Here is a 17,874-nt window from a genome sequence, read left to right as displayed (position 1 = left end):
TCATAGAACTGTACACCTGAAACCTAGACCATCGTAGAACTGTACACCTGAAACCTAGATCATCGTAGAACTGTACACCTGAAACCTAGATCATAGAACTGTACACCTGAAACCTAGATCATCATAGAACTGTACACCTGAAACCTAGATGATCATAGAACTGTACACCTGAAACCTAGATCATCATAGAACTGTACACCTGAAACCTAGATCATCATAGAACTGTACACCTGAAACCTAGATGATCATAGAACTGTACACCTGAAACCTAGACCATCATAGAACTGTACACCCGAAACCTAGATCATCATAGAACTGTACACCTGAAACCTAGATCATCATAGAACTGTACACCTGAAACCTAGAGCATCATAGAACTGTACACCTGAAACCTAGATCATCACAGAACTGTACACCTGAAATCCAGATAATCATAGAACTGTACACCTGAAACCTAGATGATCATAGAACTGTACACCTGAAACCTAGATGATCATAGAACTGTACACCTGAAACCTAGATCATCATAGAACTGTACACCTGAAACCTAGACCATCATAGAACTGTACACCCGAAACCTAGATGATCATAGAACTGTACACCTGAAACCTAGATCATCATAGAACTGTACACCTGAAACCTAGATGATCATAGAACTGTACACCTGAAACCTAGAGCATCATAGAACTGTACACCCGAAACCTAGATCATCGTAGAACTGTACACCTGAAACCTAGAGCATCATAGAACTGTACACCTGAAACCTAGAGCATCATAGAACTGTACACCTGAAACCTAGATCATCATAGAACTGTACACCTGAAACCTAGATCATCACAGAACTGTACACCTGAAACCTAGATCATCACAGAACTGTACACCTGAAACCTAGAGCATCATAGAACTGTACACCTGAAACCTAGATCATCATAGAACTGTACACCTGAAACCTAGATCATCATAGAACTGTACACCTGAAACCTAGATCATCACAGAACTGTACACCTGAAATCCAGATAATCATAGAACTGTACACCTGAAACCTAGATGATCATAGAACTGTACACCTGAAACCTAGATGATCATAGAACTGTACACCTGAAACCTAGATCATCATAGAACTGTACACCTGAAACCTAGATCATAGAACTGTACACCTGAAACCTAGATGATCATAGAACTGTACACCTGAAACCTAGACCATCATAGAACTGTACACCCGAAACCTAGACGATCATAGAACTGTACACCTGAAACCTAGATCATCATAGAACTGTACACCTGAAACCTAGATGATCATAGAACTGTACACCTGAAACCTAGACCATCATAGAACTGTACACCCGAAACCTAGATGATCATAGAACTGTACACCTGAAACCTAGAGCATCATAGAACTGTACACCTGAAACCTAGATCATCGTAGAACTGTACACCTGAAAGCTAGAGCATCATAGAACTGTACAGCTGAAACCTAGATGATCATAGAACTGTACACCTGAAACCTAGATCATCATAGAACTGTACACCTGAAACCTAGATCATCATAGAACTGTACACCTGAAACCTAGATGATCATAGAACTGTACACCTGAAACCTAGATCATCACAGAACTGTACACCTGAAACCTAGATAATCATAGAACTGTACACCTGAAACCTAGATCATCATAAAACTGTACACCTGAAACCTAGATGATCATAGAACTGTACACCTGAAACCTAGATCATCATAGAACTGTACACCTTAAACCTAGATAATCACAGAAGTCCAGGTTCTTAATCATGACAACTCTACCCCTCTAACTGGGTATTTGATTCTGTCGGCTGGGTCTACGGCCATACCACCCCGAACGCGCCCGATCCCGTCTTACTCTGTTGGCTGGCCAAGCGTGGAATTGGGCCCCACTGGTGTCCATTCCACCTCGCTCTAATTAACAATCATAGCCTGCCTTGCCCCTGAGAGCTGTCTTCTGGGGGAAGAACGGGAAATAGATTGGGAGAAGTGCTCTCGGTATGAAGAATTTAATTCTATCTAGATATGGGGTCAGGAGGACAGCCCTGCCACACAGAAGGACAATGACGAATAAATAAACACCTGGGGAAAAACAGTCTCTTCTTCTCCAGGTAATCATTCAGCCCCCTCTGGATGTCCTCCAACAGCGAGTTCGCTTCCTGGAGCTTCTCCGCCATCCGCGGCTGGTCCGCGGCCACCAGAACCCTGGCGTCTTTCACCTGCGTTTCGCCAAGAGAGGTGAGAGTCACCCTGTGTTTCGCAGATTCTGAGAACGGTCATCATAGGAGCGTCTGCCCAGCCCGTCGACTCGCGACGCCCTGCTCGGCTAAGAGCCCCCTAACCCCACAAGATGAACGCTCCCATCGCAGGACCCCTGCTCCTCTGCCCGTGGCTGACTGGGCCGTGGACTGGGCACCTGAGACCACTCAGGACGATTCTATTTTAACTGCTGGGATTCTGGAATGCAGACCGTGACATTCCAGGCTCGTCTGGGGCTGGCCCCTTGAAGGAGGGGGGCTCTGCTGCTGTGGGAAGATCATCCTCTGTGAGGTGACCCAGGGCCAGGGTAGGACACAGTCTGTCAGTGGGCACAGAAAGAGCCCTCCGTGATTTCCTGGGAAAATTTTTGGGGCACCGGAGCCGTCCTGTGCACGCACGCTTTCTGCCTTTAAGATTCACAAGACACCCATCTGGTCTTTTGGATGGAGCTGCCTCGAGTGGGCTGCTGTCCCTTACAACCAAAAAAATCTCAACCGATAGGACCTTGGAGAAAGCAAGGTGTCATCAAACTGGCTCTAACGGCCAAACACTAGGAAGGACCGTTTCTCTTCTTCCTATAAACCACCAGGGAGGTAAGTTTTCTTCAGACAAAGTCTTTATACATAGGCCTTAATTGGAGAACACTTGACTCAAAAAAGGAAAAATATGTACATATTTATATACAATCTCTTCTTAGATACCCCAGCTGCTTTGTCCGCCCACTGAACTTGGACCTTGAGGTCTGTCACCCCCCTCCTCTGGAGGCCTTTCCCGACATTCCCGGCAACTACATGGTTCTCCTGTGTTCTAAAATCTTCTGCACATACTTCTGTGATCGCTCCTGTGCCTCTAAGTCCGTTTCCTGACGGAACAGCGGACGCTGTGAAAGCAGGTATTGCCGTGTCATCTTCGAGTGTTTTCTGACTCCTACCCCAACATCTGAGTCATCACGGGTACCGAAGACCCGTGTGTGAAATAACTGAGTAACTTGAGTATGGAATCCTAGAAGGATTCTAAAAGGATTCTCCACTAGTCAGAAGAAGATGTATTGCATCACCCTGTAATAAATAGTCTTCTTTCTACCTTGTTAGAAGAACAGCAAAGTTACACAAACTGTTCATACCTCCGAGGAGGTGAGATTTCACTTCCTCTATGACATAGATTTATGTTTGAGCTCTTAATAACAACACGTGAAACGAGAAGAAATAATATATAGCACCTGCAGATTTGCAGAAGTCTTGTTTACTTCACAGATCCGAACGGGCATGACGGCCATGCCCAAGGCAGACCGAGGGCACCCCATGCCCCTGCTGGTGAGGTGGGTGGGAGGTACAACCTACCGCTTGGGACATGAGCGACTTCCAGTAGCTGTCAACGATGGCGAACTTCTTGCCCTCTTCCGGCATCTGGGCTATGATGTCCTCTGAGCTGAAGATGGGTTCCAGGTAGAGCCAGGTGGCTTGGCACTTCAGCCACTCGTCCAGGGTTTCCTGCACGCGGACTAGCTTTTCTTCCCATTTCTGTGGATGGAGCATCACGTATCCAAGTCATTAACTCGCCACCCCGCCTCACAGGCCCACAGAGATGGACTCACTCATTTATTCTTTCATTCTCTTGTTTAACCAATGTTTATTGCGTGCCTGCCCCCCGTGCTCTGGTCACTGTGCTAAGGCAAGGTGAATCCAGCGATAAATGAAACGAGTGACTCCTTGCCCCCACGGAGCCTGCGTTCTGGTGGAGTGACAATAACAATGAGCATCGTGACAAGTGAAGGACCGAGCGCTTCACGTGTGTGAAACCAATTTAATCTACTAGCCGTGTGATGGAAATATCATCACACACCACACTTTGCAAATGCAGAAACTGAGACACAATCGTGGGAAGTCGCTTGCCCAGTGTTGACTAAAAGAGTAGGAGAGCCAGAATTTGAACCCAGGCAGCGTGACTTCAGAGTCTCCGCCCTTCGCTTACCGACTTCTATAAATAATGACACAACAAGGCCAGCTCCCTACCCTCCCTACCCTTGAGCCGCTGACCTTCTAGATGACTCTAGCCCTGGTAGATACTCACATACTTTCCACTGACATTCTAGATGACTCTAGCCCAGGTAGATACTCACATACTTTCCGCTGACCTTCTAGATGACTACTCACATACTAGCCCAGATAGATACTCACATACTTTCCAAATGGTTTCTTGTCTGGGACATCCAGGTCATTTCGTATTCTCCTTCGGCAGACCGGCAAAGACTCAGCACGCCATACGCTTACTTGGATGATTTGTTTTTAGTCTTGGGTTATTTTATTTTATTTTTTACTTCCCATCGGGAGAAAACGAATTTGTTTGTTATATGAACTTAAGAACCCTCTCTCCTCGGAGGAACCGGGAGCTAACTAGATGTCACGAGACCCTCGTTTCCTCTCACCCGGCATTCTGCCTCGATCGGTTTGATGAACGGGGAGCCGCACATGGTCTGGGTCTTGATCACGTGATCATCGAGGAGCAGCTGAATGTCGTCGACTGCACACAGGATGTTCGTGTCCTGCAAAGACACATACCTGGCCCTGTCAGAATCATGACACTCCCACTTTACATGCTGGTCCCAAAAGAACCCCCCCCCAACCTAGATAGCCACCCCAGTGGGACAGGAATCTATGTCTTACAGGGGATGGACTATCTATTTTCTTCCTTGAAAATGATCTTTTTTTAAAAAATACATATTACTTAAAAATTAATCTCATTGATTGCTTTTAGAGAGATGGAGAGATAAAGAAAAAGAGACAGAGAAAAGGGGATCATTCCTTTGTTGTTCCTCTTAGTTGTGCATTCACTGGTCACCTTTCATCTACTCCCTGATCGGGGATCGAACCCACAACCTTGGCGTTTTGGAATGCTGCTCTCACTGACTGAACTGACCAGCCAGGGTGACAGTGTTCTTAAAGACACATATTTTCCCCCTCCTTTGCAGAAATCAAAAGAGAGCCTAAGCCCAGAATTGCAACTGGTGTCTAGACATCTCGGGGGAGGAAGAGTTGAGTCCTTCCCTCCCTGAATTCCTACTTCCTGTTGGTAGGGTTGAGGTTGGACAAGGCCCATCCCTCTCTCCAACCCCTGGTGTTGTGGTCATGCCTCCTGGCTGTGAGCTATGGAAGAGAGGGTAATAAAACTGCAGCCGAGCTTTCCCTGAGGAAGAAGGAACCGCGTCACCAGATATCACCAAGGAGAAGCAGGACAGAACAACACGTACACAGAGCTTGCGTGCTCGTCTGCTCGCTTGTCTGCAGAGAAAGAGTTTTTTGCTTGAGCAACTGCCCAGGGCTCAGCTATAAAAACCGTGGCCTCCCTCAATGGGGCGCCAAGCTTTCGCTGACCTGCCGCCATCGGTCCTGCCCCTGTATGTAAGTAATAAAGGCCCTGTCCCTGTATGTAAGTAATAAAGGTCCTGCCCCTGTATGTAAGTAACAAAGGCCCTGCCCCTGTATGTAAGTAATAAAGGTCCTGCCCCTGTATGTAAGTAATAAAGGTCCTGCCCCTGTATGTAAGTAACAAAGGCCCTGCCCCTGTATGTAAGTAATAAAGGCCCTGCCCCTGTATGTAAGTAATAAAGGCCCTGTCCCTGTATGTAAGTAATAAAGGTCCTGCCCCTGTATGTAAGTAACAAGGGCTCTGTCCCTGTATGTAAGTAACAAAGGCTCTGTCCCTGTATGTAAGTAACAAAGGCTCTGTCCCTGTATGTAAGTAACAAAGGCCCTGCCCCTGTATGTAAGTAATAAAGGCTCTGCCCCTGTATGTAAGTAATAAAGGCCCTGCCCCTGTATGTAAGTAATAAAGGTCCTGCCTCTGTATGTAAGTAATAAAGGTCCTGCCTCTGTATGTAAGTAATAAAGGCCCTGCCCCTGTATGTAAGTAACAAGGGCTCTGCCCGCTCCATCTGGTCCTCCTTGTGGTTTCTTTGGAATCCTGCAACAACACCAGATTGATTCTGTGGGTATGAATCTCCTGCTTCACACTGTCCACCGGCGCTCCTGCTGTTCCCTCAGGCAGGAGCAGCGGTGAATCTGACTGGTTGGGCCATAGTGCTGGCTCTCAGACTAGGAGCTGAGGTGCTCAGGGCCTGCAGCAAACTCATAATCAATACTCAACCCCCCCCTTTTATTTAAAGACAAATGTGTTTCTTCCCATTTATATATGTTTGTTTGTTTGCTTGTTTTAACAACTGTTAAGGTGGCAGGACACACATACTTATTGTCTGGACTTAATTACTTCAAAACAGAGCTGTGAGCTATTTATTTCTTTTGGTCTCCAGGGAGGGAAACAAACAAACAAACAAAAAAGTGTACCACACACAAAATGTGACGTGAACAAAGAAAGCTTGAGGACCTCTCTGCCTACACAATTACCAAGCTCTCTTTAACAGTAGGTAAGCTCTGTTTTACAAGCAGCTTAATCACATTTACTGTGACTCCAGGGTCAGCCCCGTGCAGGTCAGTCACACTCACTGTGACTCCAGGGTCAGTCACACTCACTGTGACTCCGGGGTCAGCCCCGTGCAGCTCAGTCACACTCACTGTGACTCCAGGGTCAGCCCCGTGCAGGTCAGTCACACTCACTGTGACTCCAGGGTCAGTCACACTCACTGTGACTCCGGGGTCAGTCACACTCACTGTGACTCCAGGTCAGTCACACTCACTGTGACTCCGGGGTCAGTCACACTCACTGTGACTCCGGGGTCAGTCACACTCACTGTGACTCCAGGTCAGTCACACTCACCGTGACTCCGGGGTCAGCCCCGTGCAGGTCAGTCACACTCACTGTGACTCCGGGGTCAGTCACACTCACTGTGACTCCGGGGTCAGTCACACTCACTGTGACTCCAGGGTCAGTCACACTCACTGTGACTCCGGGGTCAGTCACACTCACTGTGACTCCAGGTCAGTCACACTCACCGTGACTCCGGGGTCAGCCCCGTGCAGGTCAGTCACACTCACTGTGACTCCGGGGTCAGTCACACTCACTGTGACTCCGGGGTCAGTCACACTCACTGTGACTCCAGGTCAGTCACACTCACTGTGACTCCGGGGTCAGTCACACTCACTGTGACTCCAGGTCAGTCACACTCACTGTGACTCCGGGGTCAGTCACACTCACTGTGACTCCGGGGTCAGTCACACTCACTGTGACTCCAGGTCAGTCACACTCACCGTGACTCCGGGGTCAGCCCCGTGCAGCTCAGTCACACTCACTGTGACTCCGGGGTCAGTCACACTCACTGTGACTCCAGCTCAGTCACACTCACTGTGACTCCAGCTCAGTCACACTCACTGTGACTCCGGGGTCAGTCACACTCACTGTGACTCCAGGTCAGTCACACTCACCGTGACTCCGGGGTCAGCCCCGTGCAGCTCAGTCACACTCACTGTGACTCCGGGGTCAGTCACACTCACTGTGACTCCGGGGTCAGTCACACTCACTGTGACTCCAGCTCAGTCACACTCACTGTGACTCCAGCTCAGTCACACTCACTGTGACTCCAGCTCAGTCACACTCACTGTGACTCCAGCTCAGTCACACTCACTGTGACTCCGGGGTCAGTCACACTCACTGTGACTCCGGGGTCAGTCACACTCACTGTGACTCCAGGGTCAGTCACACTCACTGTGACTCCGGGGTCAGTCACACTCACTGTGACTCCAGGTCAGTCACACTCACCGTGACTCCGGGGTCAGCCCCGTGCAGGTCAGTCACACTCACTGTGACTCCGGGGTCAGCCCCGTGCAGGTCAGTCACACTCACTGTGACTCCGGGGTCAGCCCCGTGCAGGTCAGTCACACTCACTGTGACTCCGGGGTCAGTCACACTCACTGTGACTCCAGGGTCAGTCACACTCACCGTGACTCCGGGGTCAGCCCCGTGCAGGTCAGTCACACTCACTGTGACTCCGGGGTCAGCCCCGTGCAGGTCAGTCACACTCACTGTGACTCCGGGGTCAGTCACACTCACTGTGACTCCAGGGTCAGTCACACTCACTGTGACTCCGGGGTCAGCCCCGTGCAGGTCAGTCACACTCACTGTGACTCCGGGGTCAGTCACACTCACTGTGACTCCAGGTCAGTCACACTCACCGTGACTCCGGGGTCAGCCCCGTGCAGGTCAGTCACACTCACTGTGACTCCGGGGTCAGCCCCGTGCAGGTCAGTCACACTCACTGTGACTCCGGGGTCAGTCACACTCACTGTGACTCCAGGTCAGTCACACTCACTGTGACTCCGGGGTCAGTCACACTCACTGTGACTCCGGGGTCAGTCACACTCACTGTGACTCCAGGTCAGTCACACTCACCGTGACTCCGGGGTCAGTCACACTCACCGTGACTCCGGGGTCAGCCCCGTGCAGCTCAGTCACACTCACTGTGACTCCAGGTCAGTCACACTCACTGTGACTCCAGGTCAGTCACACTCACTGTGACTCCAGGGTCAGCCCCGTGCAGCTCAGTCACACTCACCGTGACTCCGGGGTCAGCCCCGTGCAGCTCAGTCACACTCACTGTGACTCCAGGTCAGTCACACTCACCGTGACTCCGGGGTCAGCCCCGTGCAGCTCAGTCACACTCACTGTGACTCCAGGTCAGTCACACTCACCGTGACTCCGGGGTCAGCCCCGTGCAGGTCAGTCACACTCACTGTGACTCCAGGTCAGTCACACTCACTGTGACTCCAGGTCAGTCACACTCACTGTGACTCCAGGGTCAGCCCCGTGCAGCTCAGTCACACTCACTGTGACTCCAGGGTCAGCCCCGTGCAGCTCAGTCACACTCACTGTGACTCCAGGGTCAGCCCCGTGCAGCTCAGTCACACTCACCGTGACTCCAGGTCAGTCACACTCACTGTGACTCCAGGTCAGTCACACTCACCGTGACTCCGGGGTCAGCCCCGTGCAGGTCAGTCACACTCACTGTGACTCCGGGGTCAGTCACACTCACTGTGACTCCAGGGTCAGTCACACTCACTGTGACTCCGGGGTCAGTCACACTCACTGTGACTCCGGGGTCAGTCACACTCACTGTGACTCCGGGGTCAGTCACACTCACTGTGACTCCAGGTCAGTCACACTCACTGTGACTCCAGGGTCAGTCACACTCACCGTGACTCCGGGGTCAGTCACACTCACCGTGACTCCGGGGTCAGTCACACTCACTGTGACTCCGGGGTCAGTCACAGTCACTGTGACTCCAGGTCAGTCACACTCACCGTGACTCCGGGGTCAGTCACACTCACCGTGACTCCGGGGTCAGTCACACTCACCGTGACTCCGGGGTCAGCCCCGTGCAGGTCAGTCACACTCACTGTGACTCCGGGGTCAGTCACACTCACCGTGACTCCAGGGTCAGTCACACTCACTGTGACTCCGGGGTCAGCCCCGTGCAGGTCAGTCACACTCACTGTGACTCCAGGGTCAGTCACACTCACTGTGACTCCGGGGTCAGTCACACTCACTGTGACTCCGGGGTCAGTCACACTCACTGTGACTCCGGGGTCAGTCACACTCACTGTGACTCCAGGTCAGTCACACTCACTGTGACTCCAGGGTCAGTCACACTCACCGTGACTCCGGGGTCAGTCACACTCACCGTGACTCCGGGGTCAGTCACACTCACTGTGACTCCGGGGTCAGTCACACTCACTGTGACTCCAGGTCAGTCACACTCACCGTGACTCCGGGGTCAGTCACACTCACCGTGACTCCGGGGTCAGTCACACTCACCGTGACTCCGGGGTCAGTCACACTCACTGTGACTCCGGGGTCAGTCACACTCACTGTGACTCCAGGGTCAGTCACACTCACTGTGACTCCAGGTCAGTCACACTCACCGTGACTCCGGGGTCAGTCACACTCACCGTGACTCCGGGGTCAGCCCCGTGCAGCTCAGTCACACTCACTGTGACTCCAGGTCAGTCACACTCACCGTGACTCCGGGGTCAGCCCCGTGCAGGTCAGTCACACTCACTGTGACTCCGGGGTCAGTCACACTCACTGTGACTCCGGGGTCAGTCACACTCACTGTGACTCCGGGGTCAGTCACACTCACTGTGACTCCGGGGTCAGTCACACTCACTGTGACTCCGGGGTCAGTCACACTCACTGTGACTCCGGGGTCAGTCACACTCACTGTGACTCCGGGGTCAGTCACACTCACTGTGACTCCGGGGTCAGTCACACTCACCGTGACTCCGGGGTCAGTCACACTCACTGTGACTCCAGGGTCAGTCACACTCACCGTGACTCCGGGGTCAGCCCCGTGCAGGTCAGTCACACTCACTGTGACTCCAGGTCAGTCACACTCACTGTGACTCCAGGTCAGTCACACTCACTGTGACTCCGGGGTCAGTCACACTCACTGTGACTCCGGGGTCAGTCACACTCACTGTGACTCCAGGTCAGTCACACTCACTGTGACTCCAGGGTCAGCCCCGTGAACGGCCCTTTCTCTCCTAGGCAGTCACAGCCAGGAGGCCGACAGGGACAATTCTCTGGTGGCAGGTCTGGTCTTTCTCACTCTGTTCTCAGATTTCCTTCCGGCCTACATCCTGGTGCTTAAATTGGGGCTAGGATATGTTTTCTAGTCTATCTGCCTTCGGCTCGTAGCTCTGCGCTGGCAGGGGGGGTCTGGTCTCCATAAAGTGGCACCTTGACCCCCTAATGCTGCGGGCGCCTGTCTGTACTTGCATCGGCCAAAACCCAAAGATCGGCTGAGCGTCACTGAGCTATTATTCCCAGGTCCCCCCTAGTGTAACTGCTCCTCTCGGCAGTGAAGAACATCTCCTCCAACCGGACGGTGCAGCAACAATCTGCCGGCACCCGCGTGCCCAGTCTTGCTGAAAGAGGCAAGACCAGATTCTGCCCCCTCCCGCTGGTTGTCTACAGTTCTCATCCGAGTGAAATCAAGGTGTTGTGACAATGGAAACTTCCGGTGGAGAGAGGTCACCAAAACATCCCATGGGACCCCGGGAGAGGGGGGGACATGAGAACCTTTAGGGTTATCGTTCTAAATCCACGTTGCGCATTAGAAAGACCAAGGGCGCCCTAAAAATACAGACGCCCCAGCATCTGAGGAGTGGAGGAGCAGGAAGAATCAACGAAATTTTTCTTTTTGAGAAGCGCTAAGTATTGTTTACACCCCAGGTACGCTTCTGAGGGACCCCACCCCCCACCACAGGCAGCCTCGCTGGGGAGAGGCAACTCAGGACACACGTTCAGAGTCTCTGCTCGGAAAAAGCTATTTCTCTGAACCAAAAGGTATCTCTCATTTGCAAATGCATCTCTCTTTACATAAAAACTTTTTAGAAATGGAAAAAAGAAAATGCATCCCTCCAGTGGCCCAGGGGTAGGGTAACCAACACAGAAAGGCCGTGCAGGAAACATCCCAACACACAGCAAAGTGACCCGGGTCAACCACGCCGCCTTAGAGCCTTCAACGCTGCTTACAGACTAGATTCTCACTGTTCCCACCACCACGCGAAAAAAAAAAGAGATGATATTTATGGGACCTGATAGAGGGGTAAGCTAATGCTATTGTGGTAACGCTATTGCGGTCGATAAAGGTATCAAATCCACCCACTGTACACCTGACACTTATGTGTCAACTACGTCTCAATGAACATTAAAAAATAAAATAAAAGAGGTTAGAGATCCTTCCTCTGTTTGTTCTGTTGCAATTCTGAATGGATTCCTGTTCATCTACAACATAGCAGCCCCTTGGGACTGGACCCTCAGACCCAGACTCACAGTGTCCCTGGGCTGGACCATCAGATAGGGACTCACAGTGTCCCTGGGCTGGACCATCAGATAGGGACTCACAGTGTCCCTGGGCTGGACCATCAGACCCGGACTCACAGTGTCCCTGGGCTGGACCCTCAGATCAGGACTCACAGTGTCCCTGGGCTGGACCATCAGACAGAGACTCACAGTGTCCCTGGGCTGGACCCTCAGACAGGGACTCACAGTGTCCCTGGGCTGGACCATCAGACAGGGACGCACAGTGTCCCTGGGCTGGACCATCAGACAGAGACTCACAGTGTCCCTGGGCTGGACCATCAGACAGGGACTCACAGTGTCCCTGGGCTGGACCATCAGACCCAGACTCACAGTGTCCCTGGGCTGGACCATCAGACAGAGACTCAGTGTCCCTGGGCTGGACCATCAGACAGAGACTCAGTGTCCCTGGGCTGGACCATCAGACAGAGACTCACAGTGTTCCTGGGCTGGACCATCAGACCCAGACTCACAGTGTCCCTGGGCTGGACCATCAGACCCAGACTCACAGTGTCCCTGGGCTGGACCATCAGACAGAGACTCACAGTGTCCCTGGGCTGGACCATCAGACAGGGACTCACAGTGTCCCTGGGCTGGACCATCAGACAGCGACTCACAGTGTCCCTGGGCTGGACCATCAGACAGGGACTCACAGTGTCCCTGGGCTGGACCATCAGACAGAGACTCACAGTGTCCCTGGGCTGGACCATCAGACAGGGACTCACAGTGTCCCTGGGCTGGACCATCAGACCCGGACTCACAGTGTCCCTGGGCTGGACCATCAGACCCGGACTCACAGTGTCCCTGGGCTGGACCATCAGACCCGGATGCACAGTGTCCCTGGGCTGGACCATCAGACCCAGACTCACAGTGTCCCTGGGCTGGACCATCAGACCCGGATGCACAGTGTCCCTGGGCTGGACCATCAGACAGAGACTCACAGTGTCCCTGGGCTGGACCATCACACCCGGACTCACAGTGTCCCTGGGCTGGACCCTCAGACAGGGACTCACAGTGTCCCTGGGCTGGACCATCAGATAGGGACTCACAGTGTCCCTGGGCTGGACCATCAGACAGAGACTCACAGTGTCCCTGGGCTGGACCATCAGACAGAGACTCACAGTGTCCCTGGGCTGGACCATCAGACAGAGACTCACAGTGTCCCTGGGCTGGACCATCACACCCGGACTCACAGTGTCCCTGGGCTGGACCCTCAGACCCAGACTCACAGTGTCCCTGGGCTGGACCATCAGACCCGGACTCACAGTGTCCCTGGGCTGGACCATCAGACCCGGACTCACAGTGTCCCTGGGCTGGACCATCAGACCCAGACTCACAGTGTCCCTGGGCTGGACAATCAGACCCAGACTCACAGTGTCCCTGGGCTGGACCATCAGACAGAGACTCACAGTGTCCCTGGGCTGGACCCTCAGACCAGGACTCATAGTGTCCTGGGCTGGACCATCAGACAGAGACTCACAGTGTCCCTGAGCTGGACCCTCAGACCCAGACTTACAGTGTCCCTGGGCTGGACCATCAGACAGAGACTCACAGTGTCCCTGGGCTGGACCATCAGACAGGGACTCACAGTGTCCCTGGGCTGGACCATCAGACAGAGACTCACAGTGTCCCTGGGCTGGACCATCAGACAGGGACTCACAGTGTCCCTGGGCTGGACCATCAGACCCAGACTCACAGTGTCCCTGGGCTGGACCATCAGACCCGGACTCACAGTGTCCCTGGGCTGGACCCTCAGACAGAGACTCACAGTGTCCCTGGGCTGGACCATCAGACCCAGACTCACAGTGTCCCTGGGCTGGACCATCAGACAGAGACTCACAGTGTCCCTGGGCTGGACCCTCAGACAGGGACTCACAGTGTCCCTGAGCTGGACCCTCAGACAGGGACTCACAGTGTCCCTGGGCTGGACATTCAGACAGGGACTCACAGTGTCCCTGGGCTGGACCATCAGACCCAGACTCACAGTGTCCCTGGGCTGGACCCTCAGACCCAGACTCACAGTGTCCCTGGGCTGGACCATCAGACCCGGACTCACAGTGTCCCTGGGCTGGACCCTCAGACAGAGACTCACAGTGTCCCTGGGCTGGACCATCAGACAGGGACTCACAGTGTCCCTGGGCTGGATCATCAGACAGAGACTCACAGTGTCCCTGGGCTGGACCATCAGACAGAGACTCACAGTGTCCCTGGGCTGGACCATCAGACCCAGACTCACAGTGTCCCTGGGCTGGACCATCAGACCCGGACTCACAGTGTCCCTGGGCTGGACCATCAGACCCGGACTCACAGTGTCCCTGGGCTGGACCCTCAGACAGAGACTCACAGTGTCCCTGGGCTGGACCATCAGACCCGGCCTCACAGTGTCCCTGGGCTGGACCCTCAGACAGAGACTCACAGTGTCCCTGGGCTGGACCATCAGACCCAGACTCACAGTGTCCCTGGGCTGGACCCTCAGACCCAGACTCACAGTGTCCCTGGGCTGGACCATCAGACCCAGACTCACAGTGTCCCTGGGCTGGACCATCAGACCTGGACTCACAGTGTCCCTGGGCTGGACCATCAGACAGGGACTCACAGTGTCCCTGGGCTGGACCATCAGACAGAGACTCACAGTGTCCCTGGGCTGGACCATCAGACCCAGACTCACAGTGTCCCTGGGCTGGACCATCAGACCCAGACTCACAGTGTCCCTGAGCTGGACCATCAGACCCGGACTCACAGTGTCCCTGGGCTGGACCATCAGACCCAGACTCACAGTGTCCCTGGGCTGGACCATCAGACCCAGACTCACAGTGTCCCTGGGCTGGACCATCAGACAGAGACTCACAGTGTCCCTGGGCTGGACCATCAGACAGGGACTCACAGTGTCCCTGGGCTGGACCATCAGACAGGGACTCACAGTGTCCCTGGGCTGGACCCTCAGACAGGGACTCACAGTGTCCCTGAGCTGGACCCTCAGACAGGGACTCACAGTGTCCCTGGGCTGGACATTCAGACAGGGACTCACAGTGTCCCTGGGCTGGACATTCAGACAGGGACTCACAGTGTCCCTGGGCTGGACCCTCAGACCCAGACTCACAGTGTCCCTGGGCTGGACCATCAGACCCGGACTCACAGTGTCCCTGGGCTGGACCCTCAGACAGAGACTCACAGTGTCCCTGGGCTGGACCATCAGACAGGGACTCACAGTGTCCCTGGGCTGGATCATCAGACTGAGACTCACAGTGTCCCTGGGCTGGACCATCAGACAGAGACTCACAGTGTCCCTGGGCTGGACCATCAGACCCAGACTCACAGTGTCCCTGGGCTGGACCATCAGACCCGGACTCACAGTGTCCCTGGGCTGGACCCTCAGACAGAGACTCACAGTGTCCCTGGGCTGGACCATCAGACCCGGACTCACAGTGTCCCTGGGCTGGACCCTCAGACAGAGACTCACAGTGTCCCTGGGCTGGACCATCAGACCCAGACTCACAGTGTCCCTGGGCTGGACCCTCAGACAGAGACTCACAGTGTCCCTGGGCTGGACCATCAGACAGGGACTCACAGTGTCCCTGGGCTGGACCATCAGACCTGGACTCACAGTGTCCCTGGGCTGGACCATCAGACAGGGACTCACAGTGTCCCTGGGCTGGACCATCAGACAGAGACTCACAGTGTCCCTGGGCTGGACCATCAGACCCAGACTCACAGTGTCCCTGGGCTGGACCATCAGACCCAGACTCACAGTGTCCCTGAGCTGGACCATCAGACCCGGACTCACAGTGTCCCTGGGCTGGACCATCAGACCCGGACTCACAGTGTCCCTGGGCTGGACCATCAGACCCAGACTCACAGTGTCCCTGGGCTGGACCATCAGACAGAGACTCACAGTGTCCCTGGGCTGGACCATCAGACAGGGACTCACAGTGTCCCTGGGCTGGACCATCAGACAGGGACTCACAGTGTCCCTGGGCTGGACCATCAGACAGGGACTCACAGTGTCCCTGGGCTGGACCATCAGACAGAGACTCACAGTGTCCCTGGGCTGGACCATCAGACAGGGACTCACAGTGTCCCTGGGCTGGACCATCAGACCCGGACTCACAGTGTCCCTGGGCTGGACCTTCAGACCCAGACTCACAGTGTCCCTGGGCTGGACCATCAGACCCGGATGCACAGTGTCCCTGGGCAGGACCATCAGACCCAGACTCACAGTGTCCCTGGGCTGGACCATCAGACCCGGATGCACAGTGTCCCTGGGCTGGACCATCAGACAGAGACTCACAGTGTCCCTGGGCTGGACCATCACACCCGGACTCACAGTGTCCCTGGGCTGGACCCTCAGACAGGGACTCACAGTGTCCCTGGGCTGGACCATCAGATAGGGACTCACAGTGTCCCTGGGCTGGACCATCAGACAGAGACTCACAGTGTCCCTGGGCTGGACCATCAGACAGAGACTCACAGTGTCCCTGGGCTGGACCATCAGACAGAGACTCACAGTGTCCCTGGGCTGGACCATCACACCCGGACTCACAGTGTCCCTGGGCTGGACCCTCAGACAGGGACTCACAGTGTCCCTGGGCTGGACCATCAGATAGGGACTCACAGTGTCCCTGGGCTGGACCATCAGACCCGGACTCACAGTGTCCCTGGGCTGGACCATCAGACCCAGACTCACAGTGTCCCTGGGCTGGACCATCAGACCCAGACTCACAGTGTCCCTGGGCTGGACCATCAGACAGAGACTCACAGTGTCCCTGGGCTGGACCCTCAGACCAGGACTCACAGTGTCCCTGGGCTGGACCATCAGACAGAGACTCACAGTGTCCCTGAGCTGGACCCTCAGACCCAGACTTACAGTGTCCCTGGGCTGGACCATCAGACAGAGACTCACAGTGTCCCTGGGCTGGACCATCAGACAGGGATTCACAGTGTCCCTGGGCTGGACCATCAGACCAGGACTCACAGTGTCCCTGGGCTGGACCATCAGACAGAGACTCACAGTGTCCCTGGGCTGGACCCTCAGACCCAGACTTACAGTGTCCCTGGGCTGGACCATCAGACAGGGACTCACAGTGTCCCTGGGCTGGACCATCAGACCCAGACTCACAGTGTTCCTGGGCTGGACCATCAGACCCGGACTCACAGTGTCCCTGGGCTGGACCATCAGACCCAGACTCACAGTGTCCCTGGGCTGGACCATCAGACCCAGACTCACAGTGTCCCTGGGCTGGACCATCAGACAGAGACTCACAGTGTCCCTGGGCTGGACCCTCAGACCAGGACTCACAGTGTCCCTGGGCTGGACCATCAGACAGAGACTCACAGTGTCCCTGGGCTGGACCCTCAGACCCAGACTTACAGTGTCCCTGGGCTGGACCATCAGACAGAGACTCACAGTGTCCCTGGGCTGGACCATCAGACAGGGACTCACAGTGTCCCTGGGCTGGACCATCAGACCCGGACTCACAGTGTCCCTGGGCTGGACCATCAGACCCAGACTCACAGTGTCCCTGGGCTGGACCCTCAGACAGGGACTCACAGTGTCCCTGGGCTGGACCCTCAGACAGAGACTCACAGTGTCCCTGGGCTGGACCATCAGACAGGGACTCACAGTGTCCCTGGGCTGGACCATCAGACCCAGACTCACAGTGTCCCTGGGCTGGACCATCAGATAGAGACTCACAGTGTCCCTGGGCTGGACCATCAGACAGAGACTCACAGTGTCCCTGGGCTGGACCCTGAGACAGAGACTCACAGTGTCCCTGGGCTGGACCATCAGA

The 17,874-nt window shown here is 54.4% G+C and overlaps 1 protein-coding gene across 2 annotated transcripts in view; it reads right to left on the bottom strand.

Moving 5' to 3' along the window:
• DNAH3 (dynein axonemal heavy chain 3) overlaps window positions 1-17,874 on the bottom strand; it is a 208,317-nt gene that overhangs the window by 122,372 nt on the left and 68,071 nt on the right. For both annotated transcript variants that reach the window (XM_066383459.1, XM_066383458.1), the window contains exons 22-24: window positions 4,701-4,817; window positions 3,616-3,795; window positions 2,099-2,235 (exon numbers count right to left, since the gene is read on the bottom strand). In XM_066383459.1, coding sequence (XP_066239556.1) covers window positions 2,099-2,235; window positions 3,616-3,795; window positions 4,701-4,817 — 434 coding nt within the window. The remainder of the gene's footprint in view (window positions 1-2,098; window positions 2,236-3,615; window positions 3,796-4,700; window positions 4,818-17,874) is intronic.

Source organism: Saccopteryx leptura, chromosome 4 (genome assembly GCF_036850995.1).
Source record: "Saccopteryx leptura isolate mSacLep1 chromosome 4, mSacLep1_pri_phased_curated, whole genome shotgun sequence".
Taxonomy (NCBI): Eukaryota; Metazoa; Chordata; class Mammalia; order Chiroptera; family Emballonuridae; genus Saccopteryx; species Saccopteryx leptura.
This window is presented reverse-complemented; position numbering and strand designations above follow the sequence as displayed.